General features: G+C 35.2%; 1 protein-coding gene across 1 annotated transcript in view; it reads left to right on the plus strand.

The window, feature by feature from the left end:
* Nucleotides 1–17,722, plus strand: part of TBC1D32 (TBC1 domain family member 32) — a 176,008-nt gene that overhangs the window by 94,001 nt on the left and 64,285 nt on the right. The window contains exons 22-24 of the mRNA XM_024759058.1: nucleotides 3,801–3,923; nucleotides 5,251–5,359; nucleotides 6,108–6,204. Of these exons, the coding sequence (XP_024614826.1) occupies nucleotides 3,801–3,923; nucleotides 5,251–5,359; nucleotides 6,108–6,204 (329 nt within the window). The remainder of the gene's footprint in view (nucleotides 1–3,800; nucleotides 3,924–5,250; nucleotides 5,360–6,107; nucleotides 6,205–17,722) is intronic.

Here is a 17,722-nt window from a genome sequence, read left to right on the forward strand (position 1 = left end):
ATAATGAACATCATTATTTCCTTTCAGATAGCATTCCTCTTTTTCTTATCTTTTTTGCATTGGCTTAAACTTCTAAAACAATGCTAAATAATGGACAGTTTTGCTGTTTTCATGACCTTATGGGAATGCTATTTTTTGGAGGACAGGGAGTAGAGAGTGGATGTTGAATCTTAGATTAAGTAGCTTTCAAGCATCTGGTCAGATGATTATATATTTTCTATTACATATAGATGTCATGAATTATATCAGGAGATGTTTCAATATTAAACTATCCTTTTCTTCCTGGAATGAACAGTGCTTGATCACAGTATGCTATTCTTTTAATTTACTGCTGGATCAAACTTGCTAACCTTACATTATTCCTAGTATTTGTAGGATTTTAAAAGTCTTACATCATTTGTTAAAGTTTCTATTTATTCATTCTCTAATGAGAATTCAGTCCAGGCATGGATCTGCTTTCAGAGCTACTCTAATTCACCTTGGATCGTCTAATTGTCCATCTAGAGTCTATAGACTCCTCTTTTCAAATCATAAACTAGAGGATGTTGAGGTTATTTTCATTACCTGTTCACTGATTTAGTAACCTAAAGAAAGTAGAAAGGTTACTAGGTCCTCCCTAAACCTTTATAACTTAAAGCCTTATTACCTAGTTGGTGACAACTTGATCCTTCTTATCTTTCTAACAAAACATCTGAAGTCATCCTTGGTATCTTTCTTCTTTTTGCTCCACATATTCCGTCCACCAGGAAATTCTATCTGCCTTTGACATATTTTAAATTCCTCTATATATTTGCATCTGTTTGCATTTTCTTTTGTTTATTCATGCCATTACTACACTTTTAAATTTTTCACAGCTTTGTAATGCGTGTTACTATCTGGTGTTAGACCTCCTCCCAGTATTGCTTCATTGTCCTGCTGGTATTGAATGTTGCTGTGGGTATATCTGAGAACAGCTTGATTCCCTTCCCCCCAACCCCAACTCTGTTAGTGACTTATCTTTTTCCCTGTATACCCCAGCGGTTCTTTCTCTAAGTCTAATAGCTCTGTCTCAGTGTTGACTCTTTTGGTTCAGTTTACCCTGGGCATGCTGTCATGGTTGCTTTTCTCGTGGAATTTGACTAGTATCTCTAAAGATGTATCCTGTTAGGTTATTTCTGTTTTCTCTTCAAGAAATCAGTAGTTTAGGGCTTCCCTGGTGGCGCAGTGGTTGAGGGTCTGCCTGCCGATGTAGGGGACATGGGTTCGTGCCCTGGTCCAGGAGGATCCCACATGCTGCGGAGTGGCTGGGCCCGTGAGCCATGGCCGCTGAGCCTGCTCGTCCGGAGCTTGCTCGTCCGGAGCCTGTGCTCCGCAACGGGAGAGGCCACAACAGTGAGATCTTTATTTTCATTATGTTTTTCACACTCTCATTCTGTTCCCTGTATCATTTATTGTGCTTTTAGCAGCATCTGTTCTTTTTTGCTATTTCTAATTGTGCATTAATTTCTGTGACACTTTTGTTCTTCTGCTTCTTTCCTTAGCTCTGCCAGTTCATGTTTTATCTTTTCTGGTTGTTTTGCTGTTTCTTCCCTGTGCTTATACAGCTCTACTTTGTGCAAAGAGCTTATTGGAGACTACTGCTTTATTAAACTTTTCAGTTGAGAGATAATTGCAATATAATATTCTGTAAGTTATACAGCCTGTTGATTTGATACATTTATATAACTTAAAGAATTCACGGACAATTACTTGGTCATAGTTTTGGAGTGTATAATGGCTGCCCTGTGTGTTTGTATTTGCCATCTGCTCATCCTGTTATTTCCTCCTTTTTCTTGGAGCACCTTTGTATGCGTCCTGTGGTATTTGTTTTTGGAGGAGTGTGAGTTCTTTCATCATCAGCTGTTTACAGGAGGCTCGTGTTGAAGAGAAGTTATGGTCATGTTCCCAGTTAGTTGAACTTTTTCTGTGGGCCTGAGTTTTCGGTCTGTGTATGTTTTTGTGTTGTCCCTGCCAATCTCACTATACATGTAGTCAGTTTTAATTATTAATAATTGTCTCTATAACCTGTAACCAATTACTAATAATTGATTTGTCTGTGACTCCATGTTCTACCTTGTTTCTTCTATTACTACGAACCATAATAGGACCAGGGATCTTCCTGCCTCTGTCTCGTGTATCCTGTTTCCACTATCGTAAACAGAGAGTTTCATCTGAGTATACTCCTCATTTCTGAAAGTTTTGTTTTTATGAATTTTTTTGAGAAATTAATTCTGTTGTTTTTCATGGGCAGTCATAACATCCTTTCTCAGTTTCTTTCCTTCCCATAGTGGTCTTTGCCCAATTTTGATTGCCCTTGACTGTCTTTCAGCTCATTTTGTGGCTAAACATTTTTATGATCTTTTCCTTCCTTCTCAATCCATGGGGTTATTTCTAGGCTGAGAAAAGGGAAATACCAACTTACACTACCATCTTTAAACTAGAAGTCTAAGTATTCTTTTCATTTTATCTAGCACAAATGTTCTTACTTTTATAAGCTAAGTATGGAACATTTCACTAAATTGATAGTAGATTTTCCCTTAGTTTTGGATACATTTGGTTATTTTAGCCAGGTTCTGGGGAGTGATATTGAATTGCCATTTTTGACTGTTAAATGCATCCACCAAACATTTTTCTATTTATGGATGCTATTGACTAGATAAAACATGTGATTGCACCAAAATTCAGAAACTGTAAAAGATATACTGTGAGAAGTATATTCCTTCCCTTCAGTCTGTCAGATTCCAACCACCCCCCCACCCCACCCAGCTAACAACTCTTACCAGTTTCTTTTTTGTCTTTAGAGAGGGATTCTACGTAGAAACAAATATGTACTTAAATATGTATTCAAATGTTTCTCCATTTTGGTTCAAATGCTACCACTATGCACGTCTTGTGCCTCTTCTTTTTTACTTAACATACCTTGGAGATAGTTCCTGTGTGACTCAAGATGCATTTTCACAGGTTTTGGTTGAATCGTGATCAAAACAAAATCTTCACATTCATTTTATTTTTCTTTTAATTTATAACTTCCTTTATCCCCTCTTTTTTTATGAACCATTTTTTCCCCAGAAGAAATATATAATGTGTAGTATTCTCCAAATTCTGGGTTTTGTGTTGACTGTTTCCCTCTTGTGGTGTCTTTTTACATATTTCTCTGAGCCTTGTATCAGTATAAACTGATAATGAGATATCTAGGATTGGTTAGTTTCAGGTTCCATTTTTTTGGCAAGAATATTTTGTAGATGGTGCACTGACTGTACATCCTCTTGCATCACAATAGGAGCCACATGATTTCTACTTTTAGTAATGTTAAGATAGATCATTGTGTTTTGGTGTTCTCAGCTTTATCTGACAATTATAAAGTTAGCCATTGACATTTCACCTAATAAATATTTCCTGGATTGGTAGCAAGATGATTCTGTCATTCCTTCTGTATTTAATTGCGTAAAAAGTGGTGGCAATTTGTAGTTTTTATAGATTTGCTAATGTTCCCTAATTAACTTTTAAATTAAGTATCAGTTGAGAATAAAAGTTATTATTCCTAGATTTAGATAAATTCTTAAACTAGATTAGAAATAACCCATGGTCTTTAAATGATATTTCAATTAGAAAAATTTTTGAGGTCAATTATTCAAAATGATTAAAAATATATCTGAAATAACTACCTGATTTTTCTTACAAAATTTTAATTTCCATGTCTCTTGGTTTGAGACACCAAGAAAGTTTCTAAACTTTTAGGATATATTTTTGAAAATCTACTTTTATTGTTCCTTTTTATTTAGGTTATTAAGTGTGGTATGCTGTGATCTAGACACTCTTCTCCTATTGGAGGCTCAGTATCAAGTATCTGAAATGTTACTAAATGCTCAAGAAGAAAATACCTTAGAGACCTCTGACAGTCACAGGTAAAAAATAATAATAATAATAAAATAATTAAGAGACAATAACAGCTTTCTTTACAGATGTTCTGTTGAGGCAGTAATTTTCTGTACAGTTTATTTAATGTTTTTCCATTATCTGAATTCAGTAGATTTAAATAAGAGTAAAAAGCAATAAAGCATAAATGTCACAGTTAAAAAGATTGTAGACAATGTTCTTGGAGACAGCTTACAGAGTACTACTTTCTAAGTTTCTGTTTAGTTTTTTGTTTTTTAGTTAAGTCCTAACTTTATTAAGTTGTATCAGCTTTAAATTCAGACTCATGTGAAAGATGACCCATTAAACAAAACGTTTGATTTTTGTGTCCCTTATAGAGGCAATTTTTACTTCATTCTCTTAATTATGTTAGCTCATAGTTATAAATTCTGATTATTGCAAAACGAGGTTATGGTAATATCTTGAAAACTTTTTTCTATTAATATGTCATACTTACCATTACCTTGATTCGGTTGACATATCTGGAACACACATTCAATAGCTGGCATTGTTTTTGTGTCTGTAATTTTAAAAAAGTGTGCCTCCACTCTAGCTAGACCTTGGAAAAATAGTACAGAATACCAGGCCACATTACTGAATACTCTAGGTTTGATATAGAAGGATAGTATTAACAGCTGCAGGAAGTGTGGAGGATACAAAGTGAAGAATTTGAATTAAGTCACTGGGTCTAGCACTTAAGGGAACTTTGACTAAGAATGTGGTTTCCCTGGTGGCGCAGTGGTTAAGAATCTGCCTGCCAATGTAGGAGATACGGGTTCGAACCCTGGTCTGGAAAGATCCCACATGCCACGGAGCAACTAAGCCCGTGTGCCACAACTAGTGAACCTGCGTGCCACAACTACTGAAGCCTGCACGCCTAGAGCCTATGCTCCACAACAAGAGAAGCCACGGCAATGAGAAGCCCACGCAAGGCAGAGTAGCCCCGGCTCTCTACAACTAGAGAGAAAGCCTGCGCACAGCAACAAAGACCCAACACAGCCAAAAATAAATAAAATGAATAAATTTTAAAATGTGATAGAGTTGGTGTGGAAATAATGCACATCTTAATCCCATTTCTTTATATAACATGTGACATTTATCAAGGAAATATTCTTAATCTCATTCATCTCATTATATGAATTATATCTCCAATTCTTTGCTCTGTAGCTAAGAAAGCTGTAAGATAAAAAGTGAATTTATTTTTCAGACTCTTTTACAGAAATTGTATTGCTTTTTTCTTCTACATTCCACTGACATGATCTTAAAATAAAATCATATTCAATTAAGGCAGTAACAATTGATATAATTATTTTTCAGAGATTTTATAATTGATAGCTTATCAGTGGAGAGAAATCATGTTCTTGTTAGAATAAATCTTATTGGTGGGCCAATGGAACGAATTTTACCTCCAAGGATACTAGAGAAGGTAAGTGGGGTAAAGAGGAGGGGGGAATGTTTTTCTGACATTTTGAAGCAAGGTAGCCAGCTCAAGTGACAATAAACAACTTCTGAATATCCACATCACAGAATTGAACTTTTGTTACTAGAAAAACTTTAGGATGCAAGTAAACACTTTCTAATGAAAAGAGCATTCTTCAAGGCAAGGTGTCTTGAGTGGTAGTTTGTGTTGCAGAGTAGGATATTCTTTTATTAAAAACTTGTCATTCTCCTTGTGTGTCTTTGAACACATATTAAAATTTTTTCACTTTTAATATCTTTCCCCTTCATGATACCTGATTTTTATTAGATGGCTAATTCTTATTGTGTTTCATTGGCTATATTGAGTACCTCTCGTTTCATCAGTATCCATAGAGTTTGGTTTTCTCTTGAAGGGTTTTTTGGTTATTTTTACTGTTGTTTGTTGTTATATTAAGTACTTCACTCCAGGAATGGTGAGCTAGAAATGATTGACAGCATAAGAGAAACAGTTTTGTGAGCAGTCTAGTTGCTACAACAAGTTATTATATTTGTCTTTAGTACTTATTTAATGTTGTTTCTATATTTCATTTTAGTTAGTATCCATTAGAGTGTTGAATTATAATGTCAGATAGCTTTTGCTTAGTTATGCTACAACTCTGGAATTTATGAAACAAAAGCCAATTTAAGTGATATTTCAGAAAGTCTTAAAATTTAATATTAAACTACTTCCTAAAGTCATCTGTCTTCTTTTTTAGGGTGATGATCCATATCCTTGGCCAATGTTTTCATCATACCCTTTACCAAACTGCTATTTGTCAGACGGTGTTACGAGAAATGCTGATCTAAAACAAGGTAAAACATTTACCATCAAGTGCCATGTTTTACTGCTTTTTATTTTTGTTATAATTTGAAAAAAGATAAAGTATTATGAAGGGAGATTAATACTATTTTTCATTCAGCTTATATACCTGAATCCATATATGTCTGTTTCTTTGTAAGTTTTCATGATTTCACATGTTCCTTACTAAATGAATATTTGTATGATGCTGAATAGTTCTTATCAGAACCTTTTTTTTGCTTTAAAAAAGGGAATTAGTGATTTTCGATGAATTAATTCTCGATACGTAGAACTTTATTCCACAGATTAATATTTCTTAATATCTGTGTGCCATACGTAAGTCCTGTGTGCTCAGGACTTAAAATATAAATGTTATATAAATATAATAAAATAAAAATTCTGATATTTATGACCTTTTAGGGAATACATTCAAGTAATTAGACAATTGTATGGTAGTACCGTGTGATAGGAACTAAATATATAGAAAAATGTGTAGCCTGCTAGGGTAGCACATAAGCAGATGCTCTTCCAAAGAGCACTGAGTTTAAAGTGAGATGTGAAGTAGGTGTTTTCTGGGTATTAGAAGAGCGTTTTTGACAGAGGAAACAGCAGTGAGACTAAAAGGAGCAAATTATATTAAGAAACGTGAGTAGTTCAAGGATGTATGAGATTTGGACTGTGAGGACAAGAGTGACCAGAGATAAGTCTTAGGCAGGTAAGCCAAGTTCAGCCGTAAGACCAGGGTACCTCAAGTTCAGGTATTTAGGCTTTATCATAAGAGCAATAAAAATTCAAGCGGTTTTTAGACTTGAGAATTCTAAGATGAAATATGAAGATTTTAAACCATTAATTTGAGAAGTTAAATCTTAATATCAACATGATCTCCTTGTACTATCAAACTTGCATTGGAAAGAAATAACGTATATAATTCATTTCATGTAGGTTAGATTCCACAGAGTGGTTGTTGAAAAATAAGAAATTTTTCTTCTATGTGAGGCTTCATAAGCCACTTACTTTTCCTGGTGTTTACTTGCCTTAAATCAATCAATAGAGGCCATCAATTGATACATGTTTTTATTTCTATCCAGTGTTTAAGATATACACTATGTATCTCACAATTGCATAGAGACAAATTTCTATTTGTTTTCTGTGTACCTAGGTTAGGGAAAGAGAATGTGAGGGATTTTTTAAAGTTTTTAATATTTGTCTTTTTAATACGCTTTTAAAATTTTGCCGTATGTTTTTCTCGTGTGACCTAATTCAGAGATGTGGGAGCAATATTAAGTATTTTTCAAGAAGAAACTCTTAAAAGAATATCATTTTGGATTCTTACCACTGACTTGCATCTTTCAGTGAACCCAGTCTTTTATGTCTTCCTCTCCTACTTTCAGTCTTTTTAATCAGTCTTTATATTTTGTCATTCTGTCTTTAGGTTTCATTATGTATTCGCCTACTCATTCCTTTATTCAACATGTTTCTTGAGTGCTGATTATCAGGTACTTCACTAAGCACCGGATATAAGATGATGTATAGCATATGATCCATTCTTCGTGCCTCAACCATTCAGCCCTTTTCCTTGTTACCATATAGCATCATTACCTTTGCTAAATTTCGCTTGGAAACAAATATATCTTTTCTTTTGAACAGCAAATTCATTCATTGTCAGTCTTACTTTGTGACTGCCATATTAGATAGTTTGTTTCTTCGAAATATAATAGTTTGATAAAAAACATATGCTTTATTTTAAAATGACCAAGGCAGACAAATCAGAAAGTAAGATTAAATGGATAGTTCCCTGAGAAGGAAAAAAAAAAATCAATTCCTAGGAATCGGTGCTCAGAGGAGTATAATTTTTTTCCCTGCTCTACTCTTATAAGTGATTTAGAAAAGGGAGTAATAATAGCTTATCTGTCTAGCCCAGAAGATAACTGCAGAATGGTTATTAACCTCTAGTAAGCCTGTAATGCTGCCAGGTAGTCATATAGTGTGTCCACAGGTCCATTTACTCTCCTAGTCTCCTAGATGACTGTTTTCAAATATTCTCTTCCATCAAACCTTCCTAACCTCTTCCCAATCTTTCCTATCAGATGATAACTCTGTTTCCTTTTTTTTTTTTTTAAACTGAGGAAATAGAAACAGTCAGCTTCCATGTGCTCCTGATACATGTCAGCTCACTCGGCTGCATCTGTGCCAATTTAGATTTTGTATTACTATGAATAAAACTGCAAATGTTAATTACAAAGTCCAGTTTCTCCATTTGTGCCCTGCATTCCATCCTCTTTTTTGCAAAGATATTGCTTTTAACAGTTCTCCCTTTTTCTTTATTGCTTTTTTTGTGGGTGGGGGTTGGGTGTGGATCTCCACTATAGCTTTCCTACAGGCCAGCAAGCATGCTGTTAATTTTTCCATATTTAAAATATCTTCTTTTGAATTTACTTTCCCCTCTCTACAATCCCATTTCTGTCCTCCTCCTGCAAAATTCCTTGAAGGAGTTGTCTAATCTTAATATTGTAGTTATTCTCTTTCCATGCTCTCTTGAATCCACTTGAAAGCTAATCAGGCTTTCACTCTTACCATTCTACCATGATTAAATTGACAGGTCAGATCTCATCCTCATCCTACTACACCCAGCATTAAAACTTAAAATGTTTGGGGCTTCCCTGGTGGCGCAATGGTTGAGAGCCCACCTGCCGATGCAGGGGATGCGGGTTCCTGCCCCGGTCCGGGAGGATCCCACATGCGGCGGAGCAGCTGGACCCGTGAGCCATGGCCGCTGAGCCTGCGCGTCCGGAGCCTGTGCTCCGCAACGGGAGAGGCCACAACAGTGAGAGGCCCGCGTACCGCAAAAAAAAAAAAACAAATAAAACTTAAAATGTTTGATGCCTCTCTTTTTTGAAACATTTTCTTATTTGGCTTTCAGAAAGTACATTACCTAATTTTCTTCCCCCCTGCTGCATTTCTGGCAAATTCTTCATCTCTTTTGTTGGATCTTTCACATCTCTCCAACCTCTAAACTTTGGAGTGCCCCAGGTCTCAGTTCTTTTTTTTTTTTGTCTGTACTTACTCTTTTGGGGATTTTGTCTAGTCTTATGACTAAGATACCATCCAGTACACTCTGATTTATATCTTAAACCCGTATTTCTACTTGACTGTGTACTCATATCAATTTACTTGACATCTTTACTAGGACGGTTAATAAACATACCAAATTTAACACGTCTGAGATAAATTTCTGATACTTGGTGTTCTTCCTCATTTCAAAAAGGACAACTTTATGCTTCCAGTTCTTTAGGCAATAAACCTGAAGGTTTTCTTTGACTCCTTCTGTCTTCATAACCCCACATCTACTGTGTCAGCAAATGCTCTCGATCCTTCATATCGGAAATAAAACCACTTTTCACTCATCTACTACCGCCCTCGTCTCTCACCTGTATTATTGTAGTAACCTGTTCAGTTTGTTTCCAACACAGCAGCCACAGGAATGGCTACTGAAATGTGGGTTGGATCATTTAACTCCTCTACTTGAAACCCTCTCATGACTCCACTATAGCCTACAAGGCCCAACTCATTCGTGCCTGCCTTTCTGTCACATGTTCTGTTTTAATTTAGTACAATTTCAGTTTTCTTTATTTAACTTCATATTTTCCCACCGTATTGGACAGCAACTTCTAGCTGCCCTTCTCTTTGTACCTAAAACACAAGTGTTTGAATAAGACATTATTCTCAGTTTAACAGCAGTACCTAATACTTCCTCCTAATAGTGGTCCTGGCATTATTGTGGTTCTTGTTAAGCAGGAGAGAATGATCTAGGTACCAGTCAGTGGATAGCCAAAGAGGTACCTCAGGAAGCGATTTTGCATAGGTACGTACTGAGTCAAATATGAATCAAATATATGTCGTTCTGGTATTGCCGATGTATCACTCACCCTATACTCGTAGAAGAATGGCAGAAAATGGGAGAGGAAATCAGAAGCATGTCTGATTTTGATAGTACGTAAGAGAATACAGTAATGATATCTCTGTAACCTCAGTGAGAATAATGGAGCCAAACGTATTTCTAGCAGATATAAGTCTAAATTGAAAGTAATGTTCCTGGTTAAACTGTTCAATGTTAAATATTAATTATGCATTTAAAAATACTGTTTAAGCAGGCTTCCCTGGTGGCGCAGTGGTTGAGAGTCCACCTGCCGATGCGGGGGATGCGGGTTCATGCCCCGGTCTGGGAGTATCCCACATGCCATGGAGTGGCTGGGCCCGTGAGCCATGGCCGCTGGGCCTGTGTGTCCAGAGCCTGTGCTCCGTGACGGGAGAGGCCACAACAGTGAGAGGCCCGTGTACCGCAAAAAAAAAAAAAAAAAAAAAAAAAAACTGTTTAAGCAATACTTTAAGATACAAATAGCTATTTTAAAAGCAAGCATTCATATACTTGCTTTTTAGATTTAGAGGTAATAATTCACTGATTCTGATAGGTGTTATTCTAGTCATTTGCACTTCAATATTTGGGATATCATTTCATCGTTGTGGAAAAAATATCACTGTAGTTGTGTGCACATGGTGACATTCACCTAATTTGCCTCCCAGCTTCTAGATTTATCCTTCTTGCTACACTTAGCATTTCCTCATCTGTTAAATCGCCTCTTGTTAGTTCCTTGGCATCAGTGTTAGCTATTAGATGATTTATCTTCATCTGTGAATAAGAATCTTGAGACATCATTTGGTTCAGTTATTTTTCTTTGTATTCATTTTTAGGGTCACCATATTAAAATGTAAAAGCCCTTTAAAAGCTGATTAATATTATTTATGTACATATGTCACATATGTGAACATACCTAAATCATCATACATAAAAATCTATTCCAAAATATCATCTCTCTGTTATCTGAGAGTTGAGAAAAGTAGGAAGAAATGTGTTAGTATGGTAACTTACTGTTCCTGTGCAGAAGATAAGAAAGAGGGAAGGGGAGTCGGAGAAAGAAGAGTTTGTATGGTGGTTAAAACCAAGTACCTGTTAGCATGCACTACTAGAGATTAACTCATAATTCCTTTCCCATAGGAAGCAGGAAGATTGTGAGATAGCAATCTGTTTTGTTTTGTTTTTGTTCTCCTAAGCTAAAATTAGATCTCCCAGGAGTTATAACATCCCTAGCCACTAGTATATGTTCCATTTTGATGTGTTCAGGATGGGTACTTCTTTCTCTAAGGAGGAAGGGAAATTCAGTACTTCCATACTGGGAAATAAAAATAGCTTGAGGAGTTGGATAGTGTACTCTGGGTATTGAAAGCATCAGAGAGAAATATCTTAATAAAATGAAAAATAAGCTCTTCTTACTTCCCTTTCTAGCATCTTCCATTCACTTTATTTTTTATTTTATAATGTTTATTCAGGCTGAATTATAAAAATCAGCAGTCTAGATTATGCCTGTATCCTATATACCTTACTACTGTAGAATTTCTATCTTTATCAAGAAACTGTTTGGAAATATATTTACTTCGTTGGGGCTGGTGTCTTCAAAGTGGAGAGTAAGTTGGTGGTGGTGGTGGTTTTTGGTTTTTTTGTTTGTTTGTTTGTTTTTTGTTTTTGTTTTTGTTGGTCATTTCCTGTGTGTTTCTAGTATTCCTCACAGGGCCAACAGAGTAGCAGAAGCACAGCAATAACTCACAAGGTTACTGACTGCCAGGCCATTGGCAATGATTGCTATTCTTTGATCTTAGAAATTCACATGGCTGCTCATTGAAAGCTTCAAACGTATTAGTAACTCCTGATGTAAGTAAACTTGAATGTTCCAAGAACTCCACAGTAGTCACTCTTTACTCATACAAACCTCTGGAGGCCCTTCCTTTGTGCTGTCTAAGAAGTAAACAGAGTGAAAGCTAATAACAAATATGTTACTTTCCCATTCTTTCATCTTGCTTCTCTTTTACTTCATCTCTTGTCTTTTCTCTTTCTTATGGTAATTATCCTATATATTCTGCATCAATCATAAAGGTCTTTGAAAAAAATTTTTTTTTTTTTTTTTTCCGGTACGCAGGCCTCTCACTGTTGTGGCCTCTCCCGTTGCGGAGCACAAGCTCCGGACGCGCAGGCTCGGCAGCCCTGGCTCACGGGCCCAGACACTCCGTGGCATGTGGGATCTTCCCGGACCGGGGCACGAACCCGTGTCCCCTGCATCGGCAGGCGGACTCTCAACCACTGTGCCACCAGGGAAGCCCTGAAAAATTTTTAAAACAGCTTCATTGAGATATAATTAACATACCATACAATTAACCCATATAAAGTATGCAATTGACTGCTTTTTATTATATTCAGGTATGTGCAACCATCACCACAAATTTCAGAACATTTTCATCACCTCAAAAAGAAACCCAGTATCCTTGCTTTCCCCTCTTTCCTCACCCAGCTCTGAGCAGCCACAAATCTTTCTGTCTCTAGAGATTTCTCTAGTCTGAGCTTTCATATGAATGGAATAATATAGTATGCGGTATTTTGTGAAACAAACTTGGATTGTTTCCACCTTTTGGCTGTTATAATAATGCTGCTACAAACATTCCAGTACAAGTTTCTGAAAGCACCAAATCCTAGCCACTAGGCCACCAGGGAACTGCAGGTACAAGTTTCTGCATGAACATGTTTTCTCTAGAATGTTATACCTAGGAGTGGAATTGCTGAATTATATGTTTACTCTGATAGTTTGAGAAACTGCCTCACTGCCTCACTGTTTTCTAAAGCAGCTAAACCATTTTACATTCCCACCAACAGTGTATGAGAGTTGATGTTTTCCACATCTTCATTTGTTATCTGATATTTTTGATTCTAGCCATCCTACTGGGTGTGAAGTGCTATTTCCTTGTGGTTTAATTTGCATTTGCTTGCTGACTAATAATGTTGAGCATCTCCTCATGTTCTTTTTTTAAATTGAGGTATAGTTGATTTATAATATTATGTAAATTTTAGGTGTTCAACATAGTGATTTACAATTTTTAAAGATTATACTCCATTTATAGTTATTGTAAAATATTGGCAATATTCCCTGTGTTGTACAGTATATCTTTGTAGCTTATTTATTTTATAGACAGTAGTTTGTACCTCTTAATCCCCTGTCCCTATCTTGTACCTCTCTGATTCCCTCTCCCCATCTCCCCACTGGTAACCACTAGTTTGTTTTCTGTATCTGTGAGTTGTTTCTTTTTTGTTGTATTCACTAGTTTGTTTTATTTTTTAGATTCCACATATAAGTGATACTCTTCATGTTCTTATTGGCCATTTGTATATCTTCCTTGGAGAGATGACTATGCAGATCCTGTGCCCATTTTTCAATTGGGTTATTTGTCTTTTTATTTTTGTATTTTTTATAGATTCTTAGTATAAGTCCCTTATCAAATATATGATTTAGAAACTTCTTTCATGCCTTAAAATACATTGTTTGTGCTTCTGGGCCTCTGCTCTTGATATTCCCTTTTCCTGGAGTACTAATTCCTACTCTTCATTTGGGTAATTCCTTTTAAACCTTTTGAAGCTTAGTCTGAATGTTACTTCTTCATAGAAGTAATTTCCACGTTATGTAAAATAGACTTCTTCCCTTGCTTCTCTCTCTGGCTCCCTGTTTATTTCTCTAACAGCACTTATAGTTTACCTATGAAGTTTACTTATGTATTTATTTTTTCACTGGCTGCTACTCTAGAATGTCACCTCCATGAACATTTTTGTCTAAAGTAGTAGGCAATAATAAATATTTATTGAATGAATGGGGGAATTAATATTGGATTTCTTCTCCCTTTATTTTTCTAATCATCAAACTCTGTCTTCCAAATCTTTGTCAGAGGGCACTGGGAATTCCTTCTAGGCTAATCTGAAGTAAGTTTAGAAATTTTAATTTATACCTGGAATAACCTCTGATCTGACTCAGTTTTTAGAGAATGAATGGCTTTGCAGTTAGAAAGCTCCTTGAGCTAGACTTCTACGTATATCATTCACGAAGGAGTCACTTTTATTATTCTTATTTTATCATTTACAAAGTACTACTTTACCCATATATAGCACATGAAAGGTATGCATTGTTAGCATTACATCTCATTTTTTCACAATTGAAAAAAAAACCGAAAAAATGCACAACCTTTATTCTGTGATTACATCCAATTTAATCTTTTATAGCTTTCAGTGTCTTAACTCTACCACTTCCTCTACTGCATTTCTACTTATCTCATAGGAAATTGATTTTCTGACTGGCAAAAACATTCTGTTTCAAGTACTGTATAAAAGAGTAAGTTCCATGGTGATAATCATTCCCTTTAATGGAAAGCACCAAATAATGTTAAAATCGTTACTCTCAGATTATTCAGATATTGTAATTGGATATTTTTAGGTGACTTAATACATATATGAGAAAACAGGTCATTTTAAATCTTATATGAGAGATAAATCTCACTATGGTATCTTTTTTTTTCTTTTTGCCTCAACATGAAGTTGTTTTTCTTTCTACAAATTAAATGAGAAAAAGAGGGAGATTGTCATAAAAAATTAAAATGAGTTCTAGATAGAACTTGCTTTTCACACTTTGTAATTTTTCAGCTCTGAGTGAACTTTGTATAAAATCTATGTTGAATCGTTAGATTCTATGTGTTGATCAAATGCTTACAAGGACCATGTGATGTTCTTAGGTGAAGATCAGGAATCTAAGTCACTGTATTAAATCTGTATTGTTTGCATAGATTTGATACTTTATAAAGGCACAAGTGAACATTCAAACCATTGGCAATGTTTATTAAAACATATTATGTGTTAATATGTTGGGGGGTGGAAAAGGCTTTTTGCTAAGTATTTTTATATATGTCTACTTTGAATGTTTCATAGTTGGAGCCTACTGTTTATCGAAAGTTAATCATTGCAATGCATTTTGGTCAGTAAGAAAACAAATATGGATCAAGTTTCTAAATTAGAGATGGAGCTGTAGAACAACAGTACCTCTGGGGTTATTCAGTGTTGAGTGAATGAGCAATAAAGTTGATAGCTTTTGTAGTTACAGTCTTAGGATGCCAACATATTCTAGCTCTCAAGACATGCTGATGTTATTTTAAATTGTTTGCATTAAAAGATGTTGAAATTTAGCCTTTTCAACTACAAATAGTTATTTTGCCATTAGAATAATATCCTTAATTTTAAAAGACAGTTTTCATTTCTCTATATTGATTTTGTTTACCAGATTTTTATTTTTATCTTACTGGGTTTAATTCTTTTTTTTTTTTTTTCGGTACGCGGACCTCTCACTGCTGTGGCCTCTCCCGTTGCGGAGCACAGGCTCCGGACGCGCAGGCTCAGCGGCCATGGCTCACGGGCCTAGCTGCTCCGCGGCATGTGGGATCCTCCCGGACCGGGGCATGACTGGGTTTAATTCTTTATTCACTGATGCTGCTCCTTGCTGACACTTTGGTAATTTCTGTCATTTCAGACATTAAGTTCATGCCCATGTCCCTACGAATTATCTTCATGTCTTTTTAACTTACAAATGGGATGACAATCATTATATAATCCTAATAGTTAGATTCAAAATTGGAATATTATCTACATAGTAAGTAGAATTGAACTTAAGAGGAGAAAAGGGAGAATGAGATGACCTATAATGGCAACTACATTTTAATAAAAGAATGAAAATTGCCAAATTAACAAATGAGTAGACTAGGTTGCTTCTATTTCTAGTCTGATAAATTATGTAAGATTTAGGATTACCACTCTTCCTCCAATCAACTAAAAATAGAATCCCATGGGAAAAATTGAAAGTGCTTTGAAAAATAATATGATACTACATGAAATGTAATGCAACATGATGATGGGTATTCTGATTTTAAAAGCCTTTTTGTATTATGTCTTACACATAGAGTCTATAAATATTTTTAGTGATGAATTCTCCCTTTTATTAAATATTTATCTAGGCCTTTATGTCAAGTCAGACACTTTTTCTTTTTTCTTTCTGTATTGTTTCTAACCTTGGAATTAAAATTTATTTTCTGCAGGTAAAGGTAAATGGCTTTGATTTGGCATCATCCTGTTAACTGAGAATAGGGATATAAGATTATGGTTTCTTTCCAGTGTAGTAAATCTTGAGCTGCAGCTGTTGAGATACTTCGTTTAAAAATCAGAATAAGTATTTACTTTTGAATGGTAAAACTCTTCATGTGCTTCTTACTTTCATGTTTGCAACAAACATGAATGGCAACCAGCAGAAATAGATCACCTGCTAGTTTAGGTGCAGGTAATAAGGGAAAACTAATTCCTTATTTTTTTAAAAAAACTTTTCACTGATTTCTCTTATAGTACATGCTTAATTATCACATATTAAAAGGAAAAGTGATATGATAATTCCAAAGTGAGGAATAATCTATATAACATATAGATGTCATGGGTTTAAGAACTCACAGTTCAAACAAAATAAAGACATGGAAGAATTTAGATACTCTCACATTTAGAAATGTAGGGAGAACTAATATTAAGCATCTGTCTAGTTGCTTCTTGGAGACCACTACAGAGTCTTCTTATTTGTTGTATTAAGAGTAAGCTGGAATAACTGTATTAATCTACATGGAAAAAGAAAAGATAAGCAGAAAACACAAATTGGAAGCAAATATTTCACAAATGAGCTTCAGTCTAATAGAAAGAAGGGTGACTTTCCAAATTAAGCCTAGGAATCTGTTGCTAGTTAGTTTATGAAACCTTCCATTTATTTGTTTCTTTTGTAGCAGTTGTTTATGATATTCTGTATAAAATGGGCATTTAAAATGTCTGATATCCTTGGAAAGAAGTGCTAAAAGTTTTCTGTATAGATTTTCTTTGCATTTATATTAAGCTTACATTTTTCCTCCCCTTGAAATTGAGGTTCTTTTTACGTTATTTATAGTATAAGTATAATCTTCTATATAATAATCTTTTGAGAAATAAATTATACAATGTCATCAAGTATGAAAAGATTATGGTGCTTACCATAACAAAGAATTTCAGAGTTTAGGTATGAAATATTGACTCTAATTGAATTTTGTAAACATGAAACTTGATGATTTTCCTTTCTTCCATTTTACTCAGTGGTAGTAAGTGCTTAATTGCTTGTTGCCAGAGGGAGCTGTCCTGTGCATTGTAGGATTTTTAGCAGCCTCCTGGTCTCTGCTCACTAGATGCCCATAGAACTCTCTCTTTGCACCCACCCCTCCCAGCTGTGACAGCCAGAAGTATCTATAGACAGTACTGAAATATGGAGAGCAAAACTTAGTCCATTTGAGAACTATAGCTATAGATTCGTTTTTCTATTCTAGCACTTCATACAAATAGAATCACATAGGATACTTTATTTGTGCTTGCTTTCTTTAAGCATAATGGTTTTGAGATTCATCTAGTTTGTTACATGTACCACTTGGTTGTATCATTTTACTAAGTAGGATACCAGTGTAGATAACTACGATTTGGTTAAACATCACTTTTTGTTTGTATTTTCTTAAAATCCTTAAAAACAACTGCTTTAAAATTTTGGGCTGCTAATTGTATCACCTCAG

Source organism: Neophocaena asiaeorientalis, unplaced genomic scaffold (assembly GCF_003031525.2).
Source record: "Neophocaena asiaeorientalis asiaeorientalis breed wild unplaced genomic scaffold, Neophocaena_asiaeorientalis_V1.1 scaffold5, whole genome shotgun sequence".
NCBI lineage: Eukaryota > Metazoa > Chordata > Mammalia > Artiodactyla > Phocoenidae > Neophocaena > Neophocaena asiaeorientalis.